Consider the following 23,983-nt stretch of genomic DNA (forward strand, 5'->3'; position numbering starts at 1 on the left):
AGGGCTCGATCCCAGGACCCCGGGACCATGATCTGAGCTGAAGAAAGTTAATGACTGAACCACCCAGGTGCCCCTCCAGGAGAATATCTTAGCATCCAAAATGGACTGAGACCTCCTTGTTTCTAGTGAAGTCAGGAAGTAAACGGAGAAAATTATAGTTCCTCAGACCAAATAATCCCCTCCAGATCAAAATAACATTTTCCCCTGTTTTCAAATATAAGGAAAGTAAAGCAAAGGGAAAGAGATTAAATGCCCTTTGCCCATCTCTCCCCAGAGATCCTTTACACAGAGACACACAAACCTGCTAGAACCGGGCCCACACTGATATTTCCATCCAAATTGCCAACCACGTCCAGAACATTTTAATTTTCCTAAACACAAATAGAGCCAAAATAGCCAACCACTGATAATTCTGCTCTGTTACAAGCAGCGCAAACTGGCAAACCGGTCTGAATTTGAAAAGTACATGACTGCAAGTTAACATTCCTCTGTCAGCTCCCAGGAAGGGCCGTGGGGCTCCACAGTAAGACAGTGGATGACTAGCACAGGCTAAGCTTTCCTTGCTCAGAAATATGATCTCTGGCTGGCAAACATTCCACAGGGAGATCCCACGGCAGAAACTTCACATTCTCCTGGCCTAGCTGGAGGGAGAATTTGGAGCTGAAACTCTGGAATGAGAGTTTTAAGGAAAGTAATAACGCTCACATCCCATCCTGGCATGTCATCATGACCATCAGCATCATTCGGACAGACCACGGGGACCCCATCACTCAGCTTCCCAGACGCCACACAGCATGGAGAACTTTGTCCTGACACCCTCTTTAGCTTGTGCCCATTCAAGCCTTCAGAGAAGGGGACACAGCGCCGTGCTGAGGAAAACTGACAGACAGACCTACTGGAAGGGTGCCCATGGGACAGTTAGTGTCCCTCTGCCTTTACCGGTCCCCCCTGCTTTTCCCCACCCTTACTTCTCTCCTGGACCAAGGATCCCTGCTCTGCTGCCCTTGCTTTGCAGGAAACACTGCAGAACTCAGCCACAGGCACAGGGAAAAATCAATGTTTTGGAAGCCAAATATGGACAGTGAGTCCATAAAGGAATGAGTCACTCCCGCCTAAGGGTATAAACCCTCCCAGCTTGGGAGGGTCCAGAGGCCCCATATTTATTAAATCCTAGGCTTTTGGAGACTGCCTGGACAATCAACCAGGCTCCCCAATGTGTGCTCAGTTGTTGTTCAAGACACTGAATGATGATTAAGACAAAGAGAAGAAGAGAAGACCAAGTAATTTTGGCGCCCACAGCTTCAACAGGAACCACCCCTCAAAGGGGTAGGATACAAATCCCCCCTTGCAATCTAGCCTATAATAAAACATTATGGGCAGTACACCAATACTTCAGTACTAATATCTAACTAAATATATATCTAACTAAATATATATCCAACAGTTCATTTCTCACAGAAGTGGCTCAAAGCTTTTTAGAGCCCTTTCTCTGGTCTACAATGATCTATGTGAAGTCCACACCTTAAAACACTTTAGCAAGGTGAGGTGCACCCCAGGTTAGATTTAACATCTCTGAGGCACTTACTACCTCCCAGACTCTATGCTAAAAACATTCAAGAGGTAAGTCACCCAGATGACTGCCTGGAACCGTGGATGTGAGCAGAGCTCACAGCCAAGTGGGAAGAACACGAGCTTTGCAACCAGGCCAACCTGAATTTAATCCCGGACTCTGAAACATCAGATATGTTGTTGACCTTGTGTATGTCATCTCATCTTTTGCCTCAGTGTTCTCTTTGCCTGCAAAGTGGGATTAATTTTTTTCATAAGTATAAAAACTAAAATTAAAATCATATTTTTAGGGGCACCTGGGTGGCTCAGTGGGTTAAAGCCTCTGCCTTCAGCCCCGCATCAGGCTCTCTGCTCAGCGGGGAGCCTGCTTCCCTTCCTCTCTCTCTCTGCCTGCCTCTCTGCCTACTTGTGATCTCTGTCAAATAAATAAAATCTTTAAAAAAAATCATATTTTTATCTTATCAGATTGACCTCCCCCAAATTAAAAGGAATGATAAAATGCAGTATTGACAAGGGTATGGGGACCAGGCACTTTCACCCCTTGGTAGTAGGAATCTATATCTACACATTTTCTAAATAATCTGGTAATAATGTCTCAAATATAAAATATGCATAGCATCAACTCAACAGACTTCTTTGAGAATTTATCTTAAGAAAACAGCCAGAGGAATTCACCAAGAGAATAACAAGAATATTCCCCTGTCTCCTGTTTATAATGGAGAATTGTTTAAATTAATTATGTCAATACTATGACACAGCCATTTTAAAAACTAATAATGCTATTTGTATTCTTTGCCACAGGAAGATGATGTTCGTTTATAAACTCTACTACAAAATATATGATCTTACTTAACACAGATAGAAATATATTTAAAGAAATAGCTGACATTCCCGGAGTTGTCAGCTTACAAAAAAATGGCTAATGAATGTTCTCCAACTTGACAATAGCATTTATGTCTGGACAGCCTGATTCGGGAAGGGCCTCCATGTTACCAAACCCTAGAAGCGCTATGTAATTACCATAGATTATAATGTGAACAATGTCCCTTGGAGTCATGCAATGCAGCAGCCCTGAGTTTGGGTGCTTTTTAATTTCTTCCCTCAGCTTCTTCTCTACGCTGGAATTTTCTACAGTAATGATGCCTTTTTTTTCCCCGCATTGGAAACCATAAACGAAACCATTTTATTTTTTGAAAACAAAGAAGTCACATGTAGACAGTAATCAGCCCGAGGCTAGGGCATGTCAGGGAGCTCAGCTAATGGGTGCTTTGTGCTCGCTTCTCACCAACCACCTCTGAGCTCTCTGGCCTGTCACAGGGCAGCTAAAACTGCAAATTACACTGCTCAGACTCCCTTGCCAGTCGGCCTCCTGGTAGGTTCTGCCAACAGCAGGCACTTGAGGGAGAGAAGAAGGCAGGGAAAGAAAGCAAAGGACACCGTCTCTGCTTTCCAGTTCCAGTTAATGAGACCAGAGCAGCAGCTGGCATCTGGTTCAAGCCCTGCCTCTTAGGCTGTGAGATGCCCTCACAGGTGACAGCAGGGGGCACATATGTCCCCCTGGCACTCAGACACAGGTCACTCTACACTCTTCCACCCTCTCAGTTGTGTCCCCTGGGCCCCTGAGGCCCTGGCCAGCTCAGCGTTCGAAATACCAAACTCTACATAGCGTCCTCCCCGCCCCTGGGTTCCGGTCCCTCCATCACTTCCCCCTCCTTCCCTCACCCTATCAATCTCTTGGCTTCTTTGGCATCCCTTTTGGAACTTTTAGATGTCTGCCACCAGTGTGAACCAAATCTCATCTTTAGAAACATCTACCCACTTGCTGTAACGTGGATCATTTTTATAATTAGGAAAAAAATAAAGCTATTTTTTTTGATGTCCTAATTTTTCTGAGCATAACTCTGAAAACATAACTATTATATTTCTATTATATTTCTTCTTCACTGTTCCCTTAGGAATTTCTTCTCTAAGCATGACGGCCACTTATCCCCTCCCCGAGTCTTGGGCATAGGTACTTTCTTTCAGTCTCCGTAGCGCAGCTGAAACAAGATGGAAAGGCTGATTAACACTTTACTAAATCATGGAACAGAAGAGGACTACTCACAGGAAATTTGGAACTGATTATTGGTGTAGCTGTTTTCATTCTCAAGTAGCCACTTAAGGGACTGATTGCTTCTTCTGGCTTCCTCCAAATGGTACGTGCCATCCTTCCTCTATGACCTCTGGCTGAGATCAGAGTTTCTCCAATCGCAAGCCCAGGGGAAAGATCTATTTTTCTTAAAGATCCATTTTTCAGGCATCTTTCCTTGTTCCAGGACCTGCTTCTTCTGGGGATGCTTGACAACAGGAATAAGCAAGGCAGTCAATGACAATACGGCTCCCTCTGACAGGGACGTTCACGGATACACTAGCGCAATGTATCACAGCACGAAGAGCAAGGCTGCCTTGATCCACCGTGACCTGAAGACCCAGCACACAAACCGCAAGGCCACTCGTGTGATCACCTGTGGGTGGGGAGGTAACCCAAGCAACATCCCATGTGGGATTTCTCACCAGTTTGTTATCAGGGAGCTCAGAGCATATCTTCCATTCTTACTTGTGCAAATTGAAAAAGATAATAATAATAAAATTGTGTACCTCCTATGGCCCATTTTTTTTTCAAATGTAACTGCTCCATGAGATCCAAAAGCCTGAGAAGCAGCCACTGCTCTATGCTATTATATTGAAGAGATGTGAAATACGTTAAAAAGTGAGATTTGAGGTCATATCAGAGGGAAGCCCTAAGCATATCAAAACAGGAGGGAATGGACATGGCCCTGCCCAAGCTGAAGTCCCCCCAAGAAGGATAATCATCAACCCTTTGGGATCCTGAAGACTCAGCTGAATTAAAATATACTATGGAGTGGGCAGGGGAATGCAAGTTCCATGACAAAAAAAAAAAACAAAAAACTCAAAATTAGCTGGGTGTTGCCTATAGACAAAAGCCGGCAGCAACAAGAAAGGGCATATTCTCCAACGGAGAAGGCTGGCAGGACGAGGCAGCATCAAGGCCAAAGCCAAGCTGGACATTCAGATCCCATAAAGGAAAACTGAGAATGAACCGATTCATTCATCCCAGGCCCAAATTACAGAGAGCTGCAAGGCTGTGTCTTGGTTTGTCCCAGGCACGCTGGATACGAAGGTCCAAGCCTATAAGACTAATTTCAGAGACCACCTGATGGTGGCCCTTAGCAGCGCTGAATTTCTATTTGCATCTCCAGCCAAGGGTGGGAAGGGCTGGTAGACCAAAATGCACATGGGCTTTGGAGCTAGATAGAGTGGGTTCAAATCCCAGCTCTGTCACAAGCCAGCCATATAACCTTGGGCGCAGGTGTGTTTATGTGCATGTAGTTCAATTATCTAGACAATTTCTCATGCCATTTCTGCTTCAAACTAACTTTCTAATCTGGGTAACTCATTTTTACCTCTCTGATTTCAGTTTCCTTAACATTTGAAGGACCAGGACTAAATAATACACATGAACCCTCCTAGCTAGAACTTTTTTTTTTAATTCTAATGCCCTTAAATCCTTACTGAAAAGTGGTATAGCACAGACAGAAGTTCTGGTCTGCCTCCGTAACACGAGTTTTTTAAACTGGACCCAAGATTTCACCCCTGTGTCCTCAAGATTTTGCATCTAGATATTAGATAGAAGACCTGCATTTGGGGGCTGCAGTTACAATTACAAAAGAAAATCTATGTAAAAACAAACACACAAACAGGTTCTTTCTTGGCCCATAAAAGGTGCTGAATGATTTTTTTTTTTTTTTTTAGATAAAGTTTGTGAGTTCTCTTATTGTAGTAAAATAAAGTCTTTACAACCCACAGTGGAGTAAAGGAATATTGGCACTAACTTTAAATGGTCCCAGATAGTTTAAATTGTCAAGATTTTTTATCTGATTTTTATAGTTTCATTTGTTTCCCCTAGAGCATTCAGCTATTACTTCTTAATACCTTGGTGTGTTTACTCAGAGTATGCCCTCTGCTCTTTATTGTTGTTTCGCTCCACGATGGCCTTGGAAGAAGAAAATCAAGTTTGTAGAGTTGTATGTATCCTAAGAATCAATATACTCCGATTCTCCTGTGAATAAAATGTTGGGCTGTGTGTTGACTTCATAAAAATTATTTTGTCACTACATTCTACCCAACAACAAAAGTCTAAAAATTGGAAACCATGCTAGATCTCTTCAACCCCTTCCCTTACATGCCATGCCAACCTTTTGCATGTTCTGCAATCACTGCCTTCTCCCCACTTCACACCCCAAATAAGCCACCATTGTCACTTCCGCCCTGACCCAATTTGTTGACCCCCTGGTTTTTATCCCAGGCAGCAAAGAATGATAAGAGTCAATGATCCTCCTGGATTCCTTAGAACTCAGCCCAATTCCATATAAACGACCAGGCCAGCAAGATGGTAGATTGTTTCTTTGGGAACCCATCTTTATAGTTTGTTTTCCTGTTACAGACATGTGTTGCTAAGAGATCTTTGCCTTGGCAAGACCCACTAAATTTTTGCTAGAAAATCCTGGCTTTGTCTCTCTGACCACTATTATCAAAACCTCTCAGCCATCCTCAGAGGCTCTATTAACATCACCACAAAAGGAAACTGTTCTACTTTTACACATTCTTGCAAACCCCACGGGGGCCCGTGAAGTATTTTGAAAGAAGAGTACAGTCTAGTAAGTTAAGTACCAGGCTTGGGTTTAGGCTCTCCAGTCTTTATGCAAAGTTTGCTTCTCTGCCATTCAGACCACACACAAGGCAGTTCAGTTATCTTTAGGAAGCCTAGTAGTAAAAATGCATCCAAAGAAAATTAGTTAACTGATCTTCATCAGAAATAATATCACATAAACAACATTTAGGTAAACTACATTAAACTCAGAGCGGACTTCCCATGGGGAAGTTAAGGCATGTAAAAGGGGGATTCAATTTTATCTGTGGGGCACCTCAAGGTAAGACTGCATAAAATGTTTGAAGTTCACAGGGCAAAGATCAGAGCACAGAGAAATACAAATCCATCTAGTCATGTACAACGGAATGGTCATCCCTGAAATGGAATGTCAATCACAGAGAAAGTTCAAGTAGAAGTTAGATGAACCACACGTCTGGTAGGCTCTAAGAAGGGTTCATGAGCTGAGACTTTTAAGGGCTTTAAATGTGAGCTGCTGTTGCGTCCATTGTCGTCTCACGTCTTTTGAAATTGGTGTGCTGTGACCTGTGGATTTCCGACCAGTACAATAACACTATGGTTTCCAAGTCCCTTTCAGCCAAAATTGTTTGAGTGATCCAAATAATCTATGATGTGCCTTGAGCTCCATGATGAAAGAGGCAATATTAAAAAAAAGGGTAATTTTAGTCATAATAAATAATGGTAATGATGATGAATGGCAGTGTCACTGAGAAGGAGCTGGCCTGCCATTAGGGAGTCCAAAACAACCAGCTGTGAGCTGAAAATGACTGTGTCCAGGCCAGGAGGATGCTCCGTGACTGAGACCACATTAACCTTTCAACCAAAGACCTGGACCAAGCCCCTGATTTCTAGGTGTGACCCGTTGTAATGGAAAAAACTACAATTTTATCCTTGAGCATGAATTTGCCATGGGCTTAAGAGACATTTTCCCAGACAGGTCAATAGGGAGCATGCTCCCTTACTCTTCCAACAGAAGAGAAAACTGAGTCGGTCGGGGGAAGAGCCAGATTGCACACAGGAGTTATGACTCTAAACCTAGTACGCTTTCCATTCTCTACCAGTCCCCGGACAATTCAATGGAAGGAGAGACTTCAGAAAAGAGCCAACTTGGATGAGAACATGCTGAAATGGGATCCTGTCCCTCAAGATGGCCTGCAGAGCTGTTTTCCATCCATTTAGGCTGACAGAGCTTGCTAGTGAAATCCTGGGCACCTCAAGCAGGCATGAGTCACTCGTTAATGTCCTAGACCTGATCTCCAGAGACAATAGCACTTGGTGGGGGCCTGCCGAGTTCCACCGGACCAGGAGGGAACACCACTCTAGAGCCTCATCCAACTGGGTGTCTCAGAGGGCTAATTGCTGCCAGAGGCCTAATTAATGCTCCTGACTGAGGGGCCTGGCCTCCTACTCCTCCCATGTGCTTGAAAACCAACCAGTGGCCACTGGCAAAGACAAAGGACCCTACTCTCTGCCCATCAAGAACCTCCACCAAAAACGAGGAGACTTGCTAGAACACACGAATCCTTTACTTCTTTGCCTTTTTTATTCTTTCGCTGTACATACTGAAATTTTATTTTTAAAGTCTATAGCTTTGACTTGCTTGCATTTTGGCATAGTTTAGCATATTTTATCATTTGGAATGTACCCTGCTCCTCTTTTTCTATTTTATCATGATACTTTACATTTCTAAATTTTTTAACTGATCAGGATTCTTTTTTGTGCTTATCCTTTGAAGCTAGTCTATTCTCAGCTGTTTGACGTGCATTTCGCTTTTTTCCTTAAAGAAATTAATTACTATTTTATCTTTCTTAAAAGGGTCTCCTGTTCAGTTGAAGCCATTTTAAATTTTATCTCTTTGAAATTTTTGTTTTCTTTTTTATATTTTTTAGCAGTTCTCATTTTATCTCGTTTCACCTTTTTGCTATTGCCCGCGTTTCTTCATCTTCTAAACTTGTGCTTTGCTTCTTTAATACTGACATTTTAAATTGTAAATTCTTTCCCATGAATAGCCTCTGAAATTATTTTTCTTTCTTTTTTTAACGTATCTTATGTTCTATTTTGATACCACGTCTATTCCCCTAGTGAGAAGAATCCTCGAGGACCACAGGAAGAGTCTCTTTCCACAGGGTTTGAGAATTTGTGTAAGTTAATCCTACCAGCCCCACCCACCAGCCACGTCACCTCGGGGACCTGCTCTGGTTCTGCGCTTCGGCTCATAGCGTCTAAAATGCTGACTTCTTCCAACAGACCTCCTCAGACACTGGACTTCCTCATGCCCTTCCTGTGTTCTGAAGGTGTGTGGGAACGCAGTGGGGAGAAGCACCCCCCTTCCATCTCTCTCTCAACCAGCCCTGACACTCCAGCCATCCCACGCCAGCCATCCCATTTGGATATGGTGACACCCTTCTTGGCACTGTATCCAGAACCCGATAAAATACAACTCAGAATAAAGATGCCCCTGCAGTAAATATTAGTAAGGAAATTAAAGCACTGGTCTTAACTGTAAAGAAATCAGAATTTGAGCTCTGACTTTGTCACTAACCCACCATGTGACCTGGGCAAATCACTTGATTACCATGGACACTGATTTTCTCCTCTAAAAAAAGAAAAAGACTTTTACACCAGACTATTACACCAGACTATTTCTAAGGACCCCTCTGGAGTTAATTGCCTATGAGTCGATGCTCTTGAATTCAAAGCAAAACAAAACAAAACAATACAAAAACAAAAACAAAAACCTGACCTCAAGGTGTTTGGAGAGCACATTGTTACTTGTACCCATTAACAGAAGCCTGAAAGAATTTATTCCTGCCACAGTACCACTGCCTCTTCAGACACACCCACTGAGCGACACAATGCATTCCAATGGTGACATAAATGAGGACCCAGTGGAGCTGGGTGCCTGACGTACTTGCCATTGATGACACCGTCTGGATTGAGCATGGGGATGACCTTGAAAATGAAGTTTTCCCTTAGGAGTCTAGCCACAGGGTCACTGCTGACCAGGAACTCCAGGGCCCCCTTCATCACCCAGCTGGCGTTGCTCTCGCCCGGGTGCACTCGGGCAGTGATCACCTGGTATGGACGCTGCCCTGCGGAGAGAGGAACAGGAGAAACTTAAACCTAAGTACACTTTCCGTTTCCAACAAGATAATGTCCCAGGGGCCAGAATGACTCCTGACTGGCATAAAGTCCAAAACAGGTTGACCGTTTCCCATGCATATCGGATCTACACTGATCCATTTTCCATTGGCCTCTATAGTCTGCGAGACTCAAGACGGTATAAAGTGAGAGCTCAAGGCTTTATCAAAAGCGTAAGTACTTAGTGGCATGAAAAGACGCCAAGAAGCCGACTTTATCAAGACTACCAAAGGAACAATTAACTCTCCAGAATCCAATAGCACGATGCTGTATGTCACAGATCTGAAATTGAATCTTATCTTCATACTTAGCAGCTGTAAGATCTTAGGTGAGTAATTTGATTTCTGCAAGGCTAATATCTTCATCTATAAAATGGGGACAATGATACTGATCTTGTGTGGGTGTTATAAAAGCAGAAAGATGTCAATAAGGCACTTGGCATATTGCTTGGCATTCACTACAGGTTAGTTTCCCCCATCTCAGTTATGAGGTCTGTGGGTAAGACGGCCCTTCTCATTCCCCAGTAGAAATGGGATTCAAGGGCAGAACTTGTGCTGGGAACTTTATGCCTGTAGGACACTGAACTCAAACCCTGAAAAAGATTTGACAACAGTGAAGCACCTGGCCTTTCAATCGTGCAGAAAGAATCAGGAAAACACTCTCTGCCCAATCACAGGGAGCATACTGATCTCAAGAGACCTTATGGAGACAGCATAGACAAAAAGCCCAAAGATGGGCTTGTCTTTCTTCCTTGTTGATAGAAAACATCTGGACCATTGTAATGTTGAGATGTATTCTAAGACCACATCCTGGCTCAGGTGAAAAGTGTTTTTGATTGATTAATGGTGTCTGTCCTCCATACACTTGGGGAAGGAGGGGGGGAGATGTGGCATCATACCAGAAGTTAACCACATCTGTTCTAACTCCTTGTCTGATTTTGTGTTGTGTGTGTGTGTGTTTTCTGACTCTCTTTTCCTTTTGTATCCTCACCCAATTCCTTACGGCTCCTAAACCCACCTGAGGGACAAGAACTAAGTATTTGCCAAATATAAATACCCCAGCCATCAAGCAGCCTAAAAGTTAAGCTAGTCATTTCTTGGAGGCCTGGGTGGCTCAGTGGGTTATAACCTCTGCCTTTGGCTCAGGTCATGATCCCAGGGTCCTGGGATCACTTGGCTCTCTGCTCGGCAGGGAGCCTGCTTCCCCCTATCTCTCTCTGCCTGCCTCTCTACCTACTTGTGATCTCTGTCAAATAAATAAATAAAATCTTTTAAAAAATAAGTAAGTAAAATAAACTAGTCATTTCTTTCCACCTCATTCAAATTACCGTGAGCTAAATATGGCTTTTCTTCCCTTAAACAGTAGCCTTTTTGAGGAAATAAACTGTGTCTCTAATTCTGTGCCAAAAAAAAAAAAAAAAAAAAAATTGAACAACTTTCAATAACAGAGCTAAAGAACAGGTAATAGTGAATTACTATTATCATCCATTTAGGCAAAAAAACACTATCTTTCAACAACCTCTGAGATCTCAGTTTGAGGAGCAGAGATGGGTACATTTTTACTGACTGCGGTGAGAGCAGGTCATGTCAGCCCCTTATAGATCATTTATACATTGGAGACAATATTTCATTGTTTTCCCTAAGCAGGTGTCTTGAGCATATTCCAGGAACTTCAGAAGCCTTGGGATATAAAAGTTGAATAAATTACAGTCCTTGTTCTGTAAGAGGCCATAGCCTTTTGCCAACAATGACAAACACACAAGCAAATAATGGCAAGTGAGCTAACGGAAGTGTATACAAAGTACCAAAGTCTGACTTACGTAAGATCAGGTTTGAAGTCATCCCGGTAACATCGTTACTTTGGTTTTTTGGTGTTTTTTTTCTTAAGATGTTATTTATTTATGTAAGAGAGAGGACAAGCAGGGGAAGAGACAGAGGGACAAGAAGACTCCCCGCTGAGCAGAGAGCCCGATGCGAGGCTTGATCCCAGGACCCTGAGATCATGACCTGACCCAAATTCAGATGCTTAACTGACTGAGCCACCCAAGTGCCCCTAATAATATTACTTTGAATGGCATGCAGTCTCGTGTGCTTTCCGGATTTGGGAGGAAAAAGTGAGAGTCTTCATGAGAATATTTGATATGCATGTCCCAGCAAGGAGAAGTTGAGAGCCACTACTTTAAGTAGAGAGTCCAGGAGCACCTTGGTGGCTCAGTTGGTTAAGTGTCCAACTCTTGGTTTCAATTCAGGTCATGATCTCAGAACATGAGATCGAGCCAAGATGGTCGGCACGGAGTCTGCTTGAGATCCTCTCTCTCTTCCTCAGCCCCTCCCCCAACTCACAGGTGTGTGTGCGCGTGCGCTCTCTCTCTCTCTGTCTCAAATAAATAGATAAGTAAAATCTTAAAAAGAAAATAAAAAGAAGGTGGGGTGCCTGGGTGGCTCAGTGGGTTAAAGCCTCTGCCTTCGGCTCAGGTCATGATCTCAGGGTCCTGGGACCGAGCCCCACATAGGGCTCTCTGATATGCAGGGAGCCTGCGTCCTCCTCTCTCTCTGCCTGCGTCTTTGCCTACTTGTAATCTCTGTCTGTCAAATAAATAAATAAAATCTTTCAAAAAAAAAAGGAGGACAGAGTCCATGATGGTTTTTCAGCAGGAGAAAGACATGTGAAAGGCTACGTTTCATAAAATCATTTTGACATTATTGCAGGTCATGTATTTGCTGAATCAGAGACAGTATGGCCTGTTGAGTAAAGAACGACTTTTGGAGCCATAATTTCAGAGGTCACATTCTAGCCCCACCATTTTCTACAGAATGAGGGAAGTTTTGATGAAATCGAGTATTGGATTGGGCATCCTGCAGGTAAGACTAATGATCTGCTAACTGAAGCTTACTAAATAAGCATATTGAGGAGGAAAAGAGATATACAGTTAGCTAGCTGAGCAGCGCAGAACCTAAGTGAAGGCCAACGTGCCCCCTCCATCATTTGCTCACAATCACATCTCACTGTCTCCAAAGCAAGTCGTATTGGCACTCCGATAAAAAGCTTGTTGAGAAAGAGGCTTGATGAATTCGTACCCAATCAGCAGACTATTTTCAGTTCTATAATTCCATACCACTCTCTTTGTGGTCTTTGAACCAAGTTCATTTACAGCATATGGAACAACAATAGTAAGTACTCCCAGCCCAGCAAGAAGAAATAAAAAATAGCTTAAGCTCTTGTAAATTTCCAATACCAACTGAACACCCTCATTGTCCGGGCCACTTGGCTCCCACTGCCTGTTACCCAGTACAATTCAATGCATCAGTCCATAAAGCGAATGCAGCCCTTGCAAAGAGATGCCCACAGTGTGCCTTTCCTTCCAAGAATCAGGTTGATAACCTGCTGTATTGTAATATACCTCAAGACCTAGCAGGTTGCTCTGAGCATCATAATGAAGCAAATGGGGAAAACTGTGGGTTCTCATGAAGACATAAGCAGCATGTTAGCCATTTCCAGTTGACTTTCCTCTCTTTCTTCTGTGATTTAGGACAATTTTACAGTTGTATTGGTGAGTTAAACTTATGAGACCATTCAGTTGCGGCCACAAATGGTGTTCTCGAGAACCCCTAATGGACAACAGCTGCAAATAGTATGCGACACACATACATGTGTTTTTTTCCTATTATTGACAATTTCAGTTTTAAAAACTCATTTCTGCTTAGAGTAGGGCAAAGAGGATCAGGTATCTGCATTTTTTTTTTCTCTGCAATTTATAAAATCTATTCCGGAGGTCACCAAAATCTATGGGGGAGCCATGGTTTGGCAATATGCTAATTCTTAAAGTTCAGTATTGAATTTATGTCAGTGGTAATAACATCTGTAAAAAGAGGTTAGAAACAAGGAGGGAATTATAGAATGCCTAAGAGATAGCAGGCTCACGGCCAGTGAAAAACTGAGTAAGAATTGAAGACATATGTGATGATACACATGTGCACCCAACTCCATAAACATCCATCCAGTTTTTCCTTTTTTCTTTCAACAATATATATTAAATTCCTACGGGCACTCTGGAAGATCGTGGAGATTGGAGGGAAATAGCGGTTTCTGCCCTCAGGGAACTAATAATAGTCTGGTGGGAAAGACAGACACACAGATAATTATGATCCAGTGTGATCAGGGACATTTGTCAAGACATTTTCAAAGCATCATGGAATGCTCATTACAACATTATTTAGAAAGAAGCGAACAACTGGAAAGGACTTAAATGTGCACCCGTAAAACCTAGCTAAGGGAAGGATTCATAAACAGAGTGCGAGGCAAGTGTTAAAATGGCACCTGGATATTTCTGTTGACACTAGAAGATATCTGTGACACTATGATGAGTGACAAAATACAGGCAAGAGAGCTACATCATAGTAGATCCCATTTTTATGTAGCTGTCATATTCTCCTAAAGGTATCTATCTATACATAGGACACATGTGTGGGTGGAGGTCATTTCGGTAATTTTTATGTCCTCTATATCCCTATCTAGAATGTTCTCCTCTTCAGAAAATAATAATTATATGTCAATTTTCCCAAAGGCAAAATATTTTCAAATAGTAAACCGCAGAGGAGAAAGAGGAAAAAAATGGATTTTCAGAGAAGACGTAACACTGGATCTGGTTTGTCCAGATTGAGTAGGAGTTTGCCAGATGAAGTAAAGAAAGGAAGAAGGTGATAGAAAAAGGCTAGGTAGATGCATTTGCAAAATAACAACATCATAGAGCACCTAATGCCTGGAGAAGAGCAAAGTGATTTGATGTGGCTGCAGTCCTAAGCTATACGGAAGGTAAAATGGGAGTAAAGCCACGAAGTGGTTTGCACCTGTGTCTGCAGACCTTTGGAACCAATGCTAAGGAGACTGGAAACCATCTTGCAAGTTGTGAAGGCCCCACGGAAAATCCTCATGCAGGGGTACGACCAAACAGCAAGTCTGACTGGAGCTAAGGACTCAGATACTGGGGTAAGTGGTGGCAGAAAAGGCCAAAAGAGCAGACTGATTTCCAAAGTCAAGGAAGACTACCTTTGCCTTCACTTTGGGAGAGTGGATAAAAACATCTTGATTGGGGTGCCTGGGTGGCTAGGTCAGTTAGGTGTCTGACTTTGGCTCAGGTCATGATCTCAGTGTCCTGGAATGCAGCCCTGAGTCAGGGGCCCACACTTGGCGGCAGGGCGAGTCCTGCTTCTCTCTCTTTCCCTCTGCCTCTGCCCCTCCCCACGCTCATGCTCACTTGTACTCTCTCTCTCTCAAATAAATAAATAAAATCTTTAAGAAAAATTTACTTAAGGCCAAGGGAGTAAGGAAGGAGCAAGGAAACAGATATGGGAAAAACTGTCAATGAAAGAAGATTCTGAAAATAGGTGTGGGGAAAAATTTTTATACATTGTAGAATATACTAATGTTTCCCACCAAAGGTGGCCTACTATGTACGTTTTCTGCACCATGTGTTCCATCTCTTTTTAAATTAGCGTTATTTATAGTGTAATTTATATTCAATAAACTTCACCAATTTTAATTTTACAATTCAGTGAATTTTGACAAATGGATCCAGTGCTGTAAAACCACTACGATCATAATATAGAGCATTATTGCCATCACAAAAATCCCCCTCATTCTGTTTTGCTGGCAACTCCCTCCCCATCCCTAGCCTACAGCAACCAGTGATCTGCTTTTCGTCTCAATAGCGTTGTCTTCTCTGGAATTTCATAAGAATTGATTCATACAGGGTATAAGCTTCCTGTCTGGCTTCTTTCACTTAGCATAATGTTTCTGAGAATCATCCACGTTGTTGAATGAATGTATCAATAATCTGTTCCTTTTGGCCACTGACTCATATTCCCATGCTCCACAAAGCAATAGATACGCCACCACTGGTTTATCAGCTCAATATAATCAATCAAACATTGGTTTAATATTTGAGTTATTTCCAGTTTAAGGCTATTATGAATAAAGCTGTTATAATTTGCATACACATCTTTCTTTGGAGTGAATTCCTGACTATAGAATTTGTGCATCTTACAGTAAGGATAATAGTCAGAGCAGGTTTTTACAAGGGGCTGCCAAACTGTTTCCCAAAGAACGCAGACCACTCTGCATGCCCACCAGCAATGTCTGAGAGTTCCAGCTGATCCTCAGGTCAATCAACCCTGACCACTGTCAGGCTTTTTAATTTAGCCATTCTCATGGGGAGACAGTAGCGTCTAATTGTTGTTTCAATTTGCATTTCCCTGATGACTAATGATGCTGGGAACTGTGTGTTGTTTTTGGCCACTTCCATACCTTCTTAAGACCTGTTCAGATCTTTTGCCCATTTTAAAATCAGGTTGTCTTATTATTGAGTGGGACAGGCTGTTGAGATCTTCGAAATGCAATCCTCTGGCAGATATATGTTCAGTCAATACTTCTCCAAGCCTTTGGCTTACCTTTTTGTTTTCTACACTATGTATTTTGAGGAGGCACAAAAGTTTCTTATTTGATAAAGCCAAATGTATGCACTCTTTTTCTTTTGTAATTTGGATACTTTGTGTTTCACTAAGGAATCTTTACTGAACGCAACGTGACAGTAATTTTCTTCTGCAAGAGTTAGTCTAAGTTTAACATTCAGATCAATTTACATAAGGTGTTTCAAGTTAATTTTGGATTACGATATGATGTAAAGGTTGAGATTCACATTTTCCCTCCCATAAGATCCTTTAGCATTTCCTACATATTCAAGCTCATCTTCTGCAAAAAAAAAAAAAACAGTTTCATTTTTCCTCTCCAAACCTTAAGGCATTTTTTTTTCAACTGGGTGGTGTTATCAACCTGACATTCCTGAAACATAATCAATTTGATTATATTATCCTTTAACGTAATCCTGGATTGGTTATTTCTTTAGAATTTTTGCATCTATGTCCCATGAAAGAGATGACCTGTAAGGACTTTCTTTTCTTGTAATGCCCTTGTCAGGCTTAGTTATCAAGCTTATGATGAGTTGGAAAGCATTGCCTCTTTTTCTTTTCTGTGTAAGATTTTTTAAGATTGGAAATACTTCTTTAAATTTTATGGTAAAATTTCTTAGAGAAGTCAGCTAAGCCTAGAATTTTCTTTCTCAGAAGATTTTAATAATGACCCGATTTGTATAATCACAAATCCAACTTATTTTATTTTGCTTTTAAAGATTTATTTACTTATTTTAGAGAGACAGAGCTCACACATGAAGGGAGGGGTGGAAGGAGAGAAGCAGACTCCCTAGTCAGCTTAGAGCCGTCTAGACTCAAGGCTCAATCTCAGGACTCTGAACTCATGACCTGAGCCAAAATCAAGAATCAGATGCTCAACCGACTGAGCCACCCAGACCTCCAAATTATTTTATTTATTTATTTGACAGAGATCACAAGTAGGCAGAGAGGCAGGCAGAGAGAGAGAGAGAGGGAGGAAGCAAGCTCCCCGCTGAGCAGAGAGCCCGATGTGGGGTTCGATCCCAGGACCCCAGGATCATGACCTGAGCCAAAGGCAGAGGCTTTAACCCACTAAGCCACCCAGGTGCCCCCTCCAAATTATTTTAAAACATATTCAAATTGTGTAATAAAAATCTGACTGTTCAGATTTTCTATTTCTTCTTATGCCCATTTGGTAATTATACTTTTCTGTAATTTTGCACGGAAAACTGTATTTTCAAATTTGTCAACATAAAGTTGTTTTTTAAATACCTATTCGTATATATAAGAATCTCTAGTGATGGTCTCTTATCTTTATTTCTGATACAGAGGGTTTTTTTTTTCCTTAATCATTCTCATGAAGGGCATAACATTTTAGTTTTTTCCCAAAAACTATTTTACAATCATTTTCTCTTTCATTAATTTTGCCCTCTAATTTTTATTTATCCTTCCTTCCACTTTCTTTGCCTTTCATATTTTTTTCATTTATAAAGAACTTGAAATGATACCTAGATCATTAGCTCAGCATATGATAAGGTTTTATAAATATCTATATGTTTAAAAGAATGTTGAGTACCATGTTCCATATACACCAATTATATCAAGTTTGTTAATAGTATTAGTTCTTATTTTCTTTATTCTTGCTTGATATTATGTCTCCTAATTCTATGAGCTCCTGAAAGAGGTATGTAACAAGTCTCCAAAGATACTTCAGATTATCCATTTTTTCCTTGGAATGTTGTTAATTATTTTAAAGCTATGCTATTAACTGAACCTAGATTTAGAGTTGCTTTGTTGCCCTAACTGGATTTTTTTCATTGTTATAAGGTGTCCTTCTATTTCTGTTAAAACATTTTGCCTTAGCTTCTCATCTGTCAAGGTATTCATACAGACTAGACTTCTTCTGGCTTGTATTTACAATGTGTATCTTTTCTCATCCCTTTACCTTCAGACTTTTCTGTAATTTTTCATTAGGTGTTTATTTCTTGGAAGTATGGTATAGTTGGTTATTTGTATTTTATTCACTGTAACATTATTTTATTTTTAAGTGGGGTATTTACTCTTTTTACACTTGATAAAATGAATGATACATGTGGGTTTAACACCATCATTTTATTATTTCTTCTCCATTCACCTTAACTATCATATTATCTATTTTCTGTCCTATCTTGTCTTCAGTGGATTAATCGCATAGTTTTTTCACATTGGTCCTTTTTTCTTCACTATTAGTGTGGTACTTATATGTCTTTTATTCTTTAATTAGTTACCTTAGAGATTATAATATGCATCTTTGCTTTATCACAATATGATATAATCTATTTTAATTTCCATTTTAAGTCTTAGGATTCACAAAACATGTACATGGTGTTAATTTCAATCAAATGATATATTTGCCCTTCTTAATTACTCTTCACTCTTTCTGGCATCGAGGTTTCATTCTTATTCTGCTTGAAAAATCATCTGTTAGTGCTGCTTCTAAGAAGTTTGGGTCTGCTAGAATTGAGTACTTTCCCTTTTTGTGGTTTCTTCCCTTGCCTGAAAATGAATCCATCTCGTCTTCAGTTCTGAAAAGTATTTTTGCTGAGTGTAGGAATGTGACACTCCGGATGCTGAACTCTGTTTTCTATTGCTTTCCATGTTCCTTCCACCAATATCCTGCAGTCCTACAAGTACTGAGAAGTTTGTCTCCTCGTTTTGCCGAAGTGGGAATGCCTGTTTTTGTTTTCTGCTACATACACACTCTCTCTACATGGTTTCCAAAAGAAAGGAGAATGTTTTCACTGGAATTTTCAGGTTCTTGAACTGTGTTATATTCTTTTTTTGGGGGGTGGGGACATTTCGGTTGATTGTGCTAAAACTAGCAGATGGCGTATCCTAACCTCTGCAAATAATGAAACATTTCCTTCTCTCCAAAGGTTGTATCACTTATTCCTCAAACATTTCTAATTTCTTAGAATTTCTTCAACAATATGAACCAGAAGAACCCTTTCATTTCATTCAATGTTATCATAACTGCTGGCTCTCTGACAGATTAATACACAATTGGGGCTTTTTAAAAGTGTGAGATTATAGGGAAACACACAGATGGCATTACTATAGAACCCTGCAGTTGGGAAGGTACTTTCCCCTACATTATTTCTTTGGTCCTCACAGTAAATCTGGGAAGCAAAGACAGGTATTATTCTCTTCTTGTTTATAAAGCCAAGAAGGAGAGAAAGCACAAAAAAAAAAAAAAAAAAAAAAAACCAACCAACCAACCTGGGGTGCTTTGAATCAAGATCCAATGTTCTTTTCATTTGACCATGTATTATTCTGTGTGTGTACTTAAGAGGAGGGCTGAAATGAATCCTATTGAGACAATGCCTGATGATACACTGAGGGGCAATCGAGTATCACGCAAATTATGAACCAGGCAACCAGCTTCTGGCTCGGACTGATTAAATGGATTTGGGAAAATTAAACCCTTTTGAAATCACAGTTCCTGACCTATAAAGTAAGGCTTTCTTAGGTCTTTGCAGCACTGAATTCAATGATTATCAATGGCAACTGAAATATGGTAGATAAAAATAAAACGTTTTAGCCAAAGGTTTCAATCCCCTTTGGTTCTATTATGTTCTCCTGTATCATGTTAATAGAGCTCCTAACAAGAAACAAAATTACATGAAGCTTTATCTCTTTTCTCACTTTTTCCAATATTCAGATGCAAGTGCTGATAAGTGGTGAAGTGTTCAGAAGTCAGACAGCAGCACAAGAAAAGAGGGAAGGTAATCACAGCTAACAATCCGCTTCAGAACGGCCAAGTTGGGCTGGATCTCTCTTGCTGCCCCCAAGCACGGGGCACCATCCTTCCCAGAGGAGCGGGGTCTGCCTGCTGCTGAGGCCTCCTGTACAAACTCTCCAGCTGTGGTCTTCCTGGCCCACAGGCCATCAGACCAGACTGCAGCTTCCTCCAGTAGCAAGAAGTGGCCTCAGATCTTGCCCCTTCTCGCTTTGAGCCCTGCCTTCCTCTCAAAGCCTGAGGTGTGACCTTCATACCCCCAAATGCCTGACACAGAGCCCTAAAAGCTCTGGCTTCTGTTTGGATATTTCTTCATTACCACCAAGGAGGCGTGGGGTGCATGCACTGACCGGGGTCGGGGGAGCGCGCCCCATGGAGGAGTCTCGGGGAAGTAAAGGAAACCATGGACCATAGACTCTTCACACTGATGAGCTACAGAAATTGACCAGAAGGTCGCCATCTTGCCACTGGCAGCCCGTGAATCTTTTCCTGGACTCTCTTAAACTTCTTCACAAATCCTAAGAACGACATACAGCAGGGAGGGGAAGTGTTAAGGACAAGGAGTCCCCCAACTCATGCCGGGACCTCTGAGGCCTCACCCCCTCTCATTCCTCCTCTCTCCATCATCCGTCCCTCTCATTTCTTCCCCACAAACAGGCCAGCCCCTCATCAGCAACTGCAGTAGCCCCACAGAAGCCCCAGTGATCTACAAACACACAGAAAACCCAAATCTGACTGCATCACCTCCAATATAATGAACGGTGCTAGAGTTTACACTCCTCACGGAGCCCTCAGTGAAAGCCCCCAGCCTCTGGCCTCAGCCGGACTGTCTGGTCTTGCTTCCTGTCACTCCTGAATCACACAGTCTTCCCTCTGCTGTGTGCTGTTTCCCGAACCAGCATGTTCTGTCCCTCCCACGGCTCTGCATTGCTGCCCGAGCAATTCCCTCTAGTGCCTGAGCCTCGTTTCTCACTTCCTAAAGCTGTGTACATTGGGGCTTTCCAGAAGACGTTTGCTGACTAGATGGGAGTAATTCACTGTAATTATCTCCTATAATTAACCCTTCCATGCCCAACTGTGCCACAACATATTAATTCGCTGGGTTCCTCCCCAAATTCATTCATTCATTCATTCAACAAGAATTTATTGAGCTCTTAAGAGTGCCTCAGGAGGCACTGTAATGGGGACTGGTGCCGTACCAGGGAGAGTCGAAGTCCTAGCCATCAGTAGCTTGCCTTCCTGTGGGGAAGGCAAACCATAACGCCATGTTGAGTACTACGGAAAAAATAAACAGCAGAGGGGAGGCAACAGAGGATCCAGAAGAGGGGCGGAGTCATCATTTTAGAAAGAATGATCCAGAGAAGGCTCTCTGAGGGGCTGACACCTAAGAACGGACCCCCCTGGAAAGAGGAAACTCAGCCGGTTCCCAACACAGCCTTAAGCAGGGCTGGAACAGAGAATGCGAAGTGGAAGAGAGCCCGATGATGCGCATCCTATAGAGAAAGGCTGTGCTTGTCCTGGGAAATCATGGAGGCTTCAAGGAGGGCGGTACTGGGATCCAATCGGTACTTTTGCTCCCCTGAGGACACCTGCCCACACCACAGTCAGAATGACAGGGAAGCCGGCTGGGTTCCTCACATGTAACAATCACACGCTGTTCTGCGTTTCACACACCAAAACGATGCTGTAAGAGGACAGATCACTGTAAATGACTAGCCCTCAGTAGGGATCACCATCTGCTTCTTTCATTTCCTGCGACTACTATGAAAGTTTCCACCCATCAAGTAATAGGCAGGATGATGCACCCATTCTTTTATTCAATATTTATTGAGTATCTTTTGTTTATCAAACACGATATCAAACACTGGGGATGCCAAGGGGTTCTAGACCAAGTACCTCTCTTCAAGGAACTACCAGTTATCCCAAAGGGAAATAATTATTTATTGGGAGTAAAAGACTTCTGGCCTTTTGGAAACTTCTCTCCACTAGGGCAGGGTCTCTCCAATTGGATTGTGCATATAAATCCTCCAGAAATCTCTGTTTCAGAGACTGTGGAGAGGGGGCCTGAGATCCTGTATTTCTACCAAGCTTCTGGGAGGGTGCTAACATGGTTGGTCCAAAGATCACACTCAGAGCAGCAAAGCTCTCCCCATCCAACAGAAACGTAATGCAAGCCACGGAAACATTGTACAAAATTCTGTGTTTTCTAGTAGTTATAGTTTTCTAAAATACAAAAAAATATGAAGGGGCACCTGGGTGGCTCAGTCAGTTAAGTGTCTGCCTTTGGCTCAGTTCATGATCCCAGGGTCCTGGGATCGAGCCCCGCATCTGGCTCCCTGCTCAGCGGGGAGCCTGCTTCTCCCTCTCCCACTCCCAGTTTGTGCTCCTTCTCCCTCTACCCGCCTCAAGTAAATAAATAAAATCTTTTTAAAAATACAAAATTAATTTTCATAAATTGTATTTAACCCAATAAGTCAAAAATATTACCATTTCAATGTGTAATTAATATGAAAATGATTAGTGGGATCTTTTACATTCTAGGGTCCTGAGTCATGGGAAGTCTGGTGTTTATTTTACAATTTCAGCGCACCTCAATTCAGACTAATCACACATAACTTCTCAACAGCCTCAGGAGGCTCGTGACTGCTAACCTGAACACCACAGCCCTCGATCCTCTATCGACTGTCTTAACTGAACCCTTTCACCACACTTAATGGTAGAGGTTTATTACACTCCAATGGAATATAGCTAAGGCACCAAGGAAATGAATAAAAGAATAAGGCTTTTCTTCCCCAAACAAAACATTCTGTTCCACTGTCTTCTTTCTTGTGAAACAATCCAATTTTGAAATATTACAAACTCACATTTCTTTGCAAAGGGCAATCTTGCCATCTTACTTTGTACCATTTTGTCTCTGAAAAAAATACACACACACACACACACACATATATATATAAACTGGGCTTGGATAATGGGTATAAATGAAGAGAAAATCAGGAAATCTATTCCTGAACAATTTTCAGATAACCAAGAGGAAGTGGCATAATCGAGGCTGAGATAATAATTTTCGACTCTGCATAAACGTGAGAAAATTCATCTGCATTCCCTCATCTGCGTCAAACTCTACAGATTTTTCAGGAGATTTTGTTATATTATAATATGCTGGAAATAAAAAATAATACATCTGTGCTATAATGATACATAATATATCCAGTACGATAATAGAGTATTTGGATTGGGTTTGAGGAATTTACTATACACAGAAATGACAGTCACTCAGGAAAAGTGTGTAATCGCATCAGGAAAATTGCAGACAGATGCTGCTGCACTCCCCGCCCCACCCCCGCCACCCCCAATCCATCAGCTGATCTCAGTTAGGGATGTCTGTAATTCTGCCTTGGGATCTGCAGGCTCACTGGTACCCCAGGGCACTGGGGCCTCTGCCCCCGATCTCCCCAGTAGAATGAACGCCGCCCAGAAGAGAGCCTTGACTAACTCCCTCAGGCTCCAGGAGGTCCCAGGAGGACTCTGTCACCTACACACCACTCAGAGTGGGGCCAAATCAATACGAACTATTTCTGAATGGAGGCCTTGTGAAGACACAGTCAAGGCTCATGCAGTCTCTGGCCAGAACCCATGGCCTGACCACTATCTCAACAGAACTGTACATCACAGTATCCTCCAGAAACACCAATAACCAAAACGAGAGGGAAGGAGACCTTTTCATGCTCCATGAAGACTCATCCCACACGCCCCACCTTGTTACGCCAGCTACATTACGTTTCGCTAGGTTTAGGTGTAATTGAAGGCACCAAAAGCTACGAATCTCCAAGAAAGAAATTAAAGAGCTGTAGGCTTTGCTCAGAAAACTTTGAGATATTCTAATGAATCGTTCTGCTCCCAGGTCACACACAACGGGTCTCTTGCTTTGTTCTTTCCCACAGTATTTGCCTGAACGTATCCGGATGGGAGGAGAATCCAAAGCACCTGAGGGAGCAGATTCGAGGTTCCAGAGACAGACGGAGTTTCTTCCAGAAGCAGAGTCTCTGCCCCTGCGGGGTTACAGCGGGCTGCTGGGGCCACCTTACCGCGGGAGGCTAACACACCCCCGTGAAGGAGGGAAGGAAGGGAGGAACCAAGCGAGGGGCAAAAGCGTGCTCTCGTGTGTGACGGACATCTTTAAACAGCCAGACAGCATGGTTCTCTTTCCGCTAGAAATGACAAAACGAGAGCATACCCTCGTCAGTGTCGCGTCCTTCAGGAATCTCAGCTTCCCCCAAACTCTTTCCAGACCGGGCGATTTAAGACAGCAGAAAAGCCACC

The 23,983-nt window shown here is 42.3% G+C and overlaps 1 protein-coding gene across 1 annotated transcript in view; it reads right to left on the reverse strand.

The window, feature by feature from the left end:
* LOC308345333 (cytosolic carboxypeptidase 4-like) overlaps positions 1-23,983 on the reverse strand; it is a 246,153-nt gene that overhangs the window by 115,272 nt on the left and 106,898 nt on the right. Inside the window, exon 8 of the mRNA XM_080807393.1 lies at positions 9,210-9,390. Within this exon, the coding sequence (XP_080663519.1) occupies positions 9,210-9,390 (181 nt within the window). The remainder of the gene's footprint in view (positions 1-9,209; positions 9,391-23,983) is intronic.

The sequence above is a fragment of the Martes martes genome, assembly GCF_963455335.1.
Source record: "Martes martes genome assembly, chromosome: 7".
NCBI lineage: Eukaryota > Metazoa > Chordata > Mammalia > Carnivora > Mustelidae > Martes > Martes martes.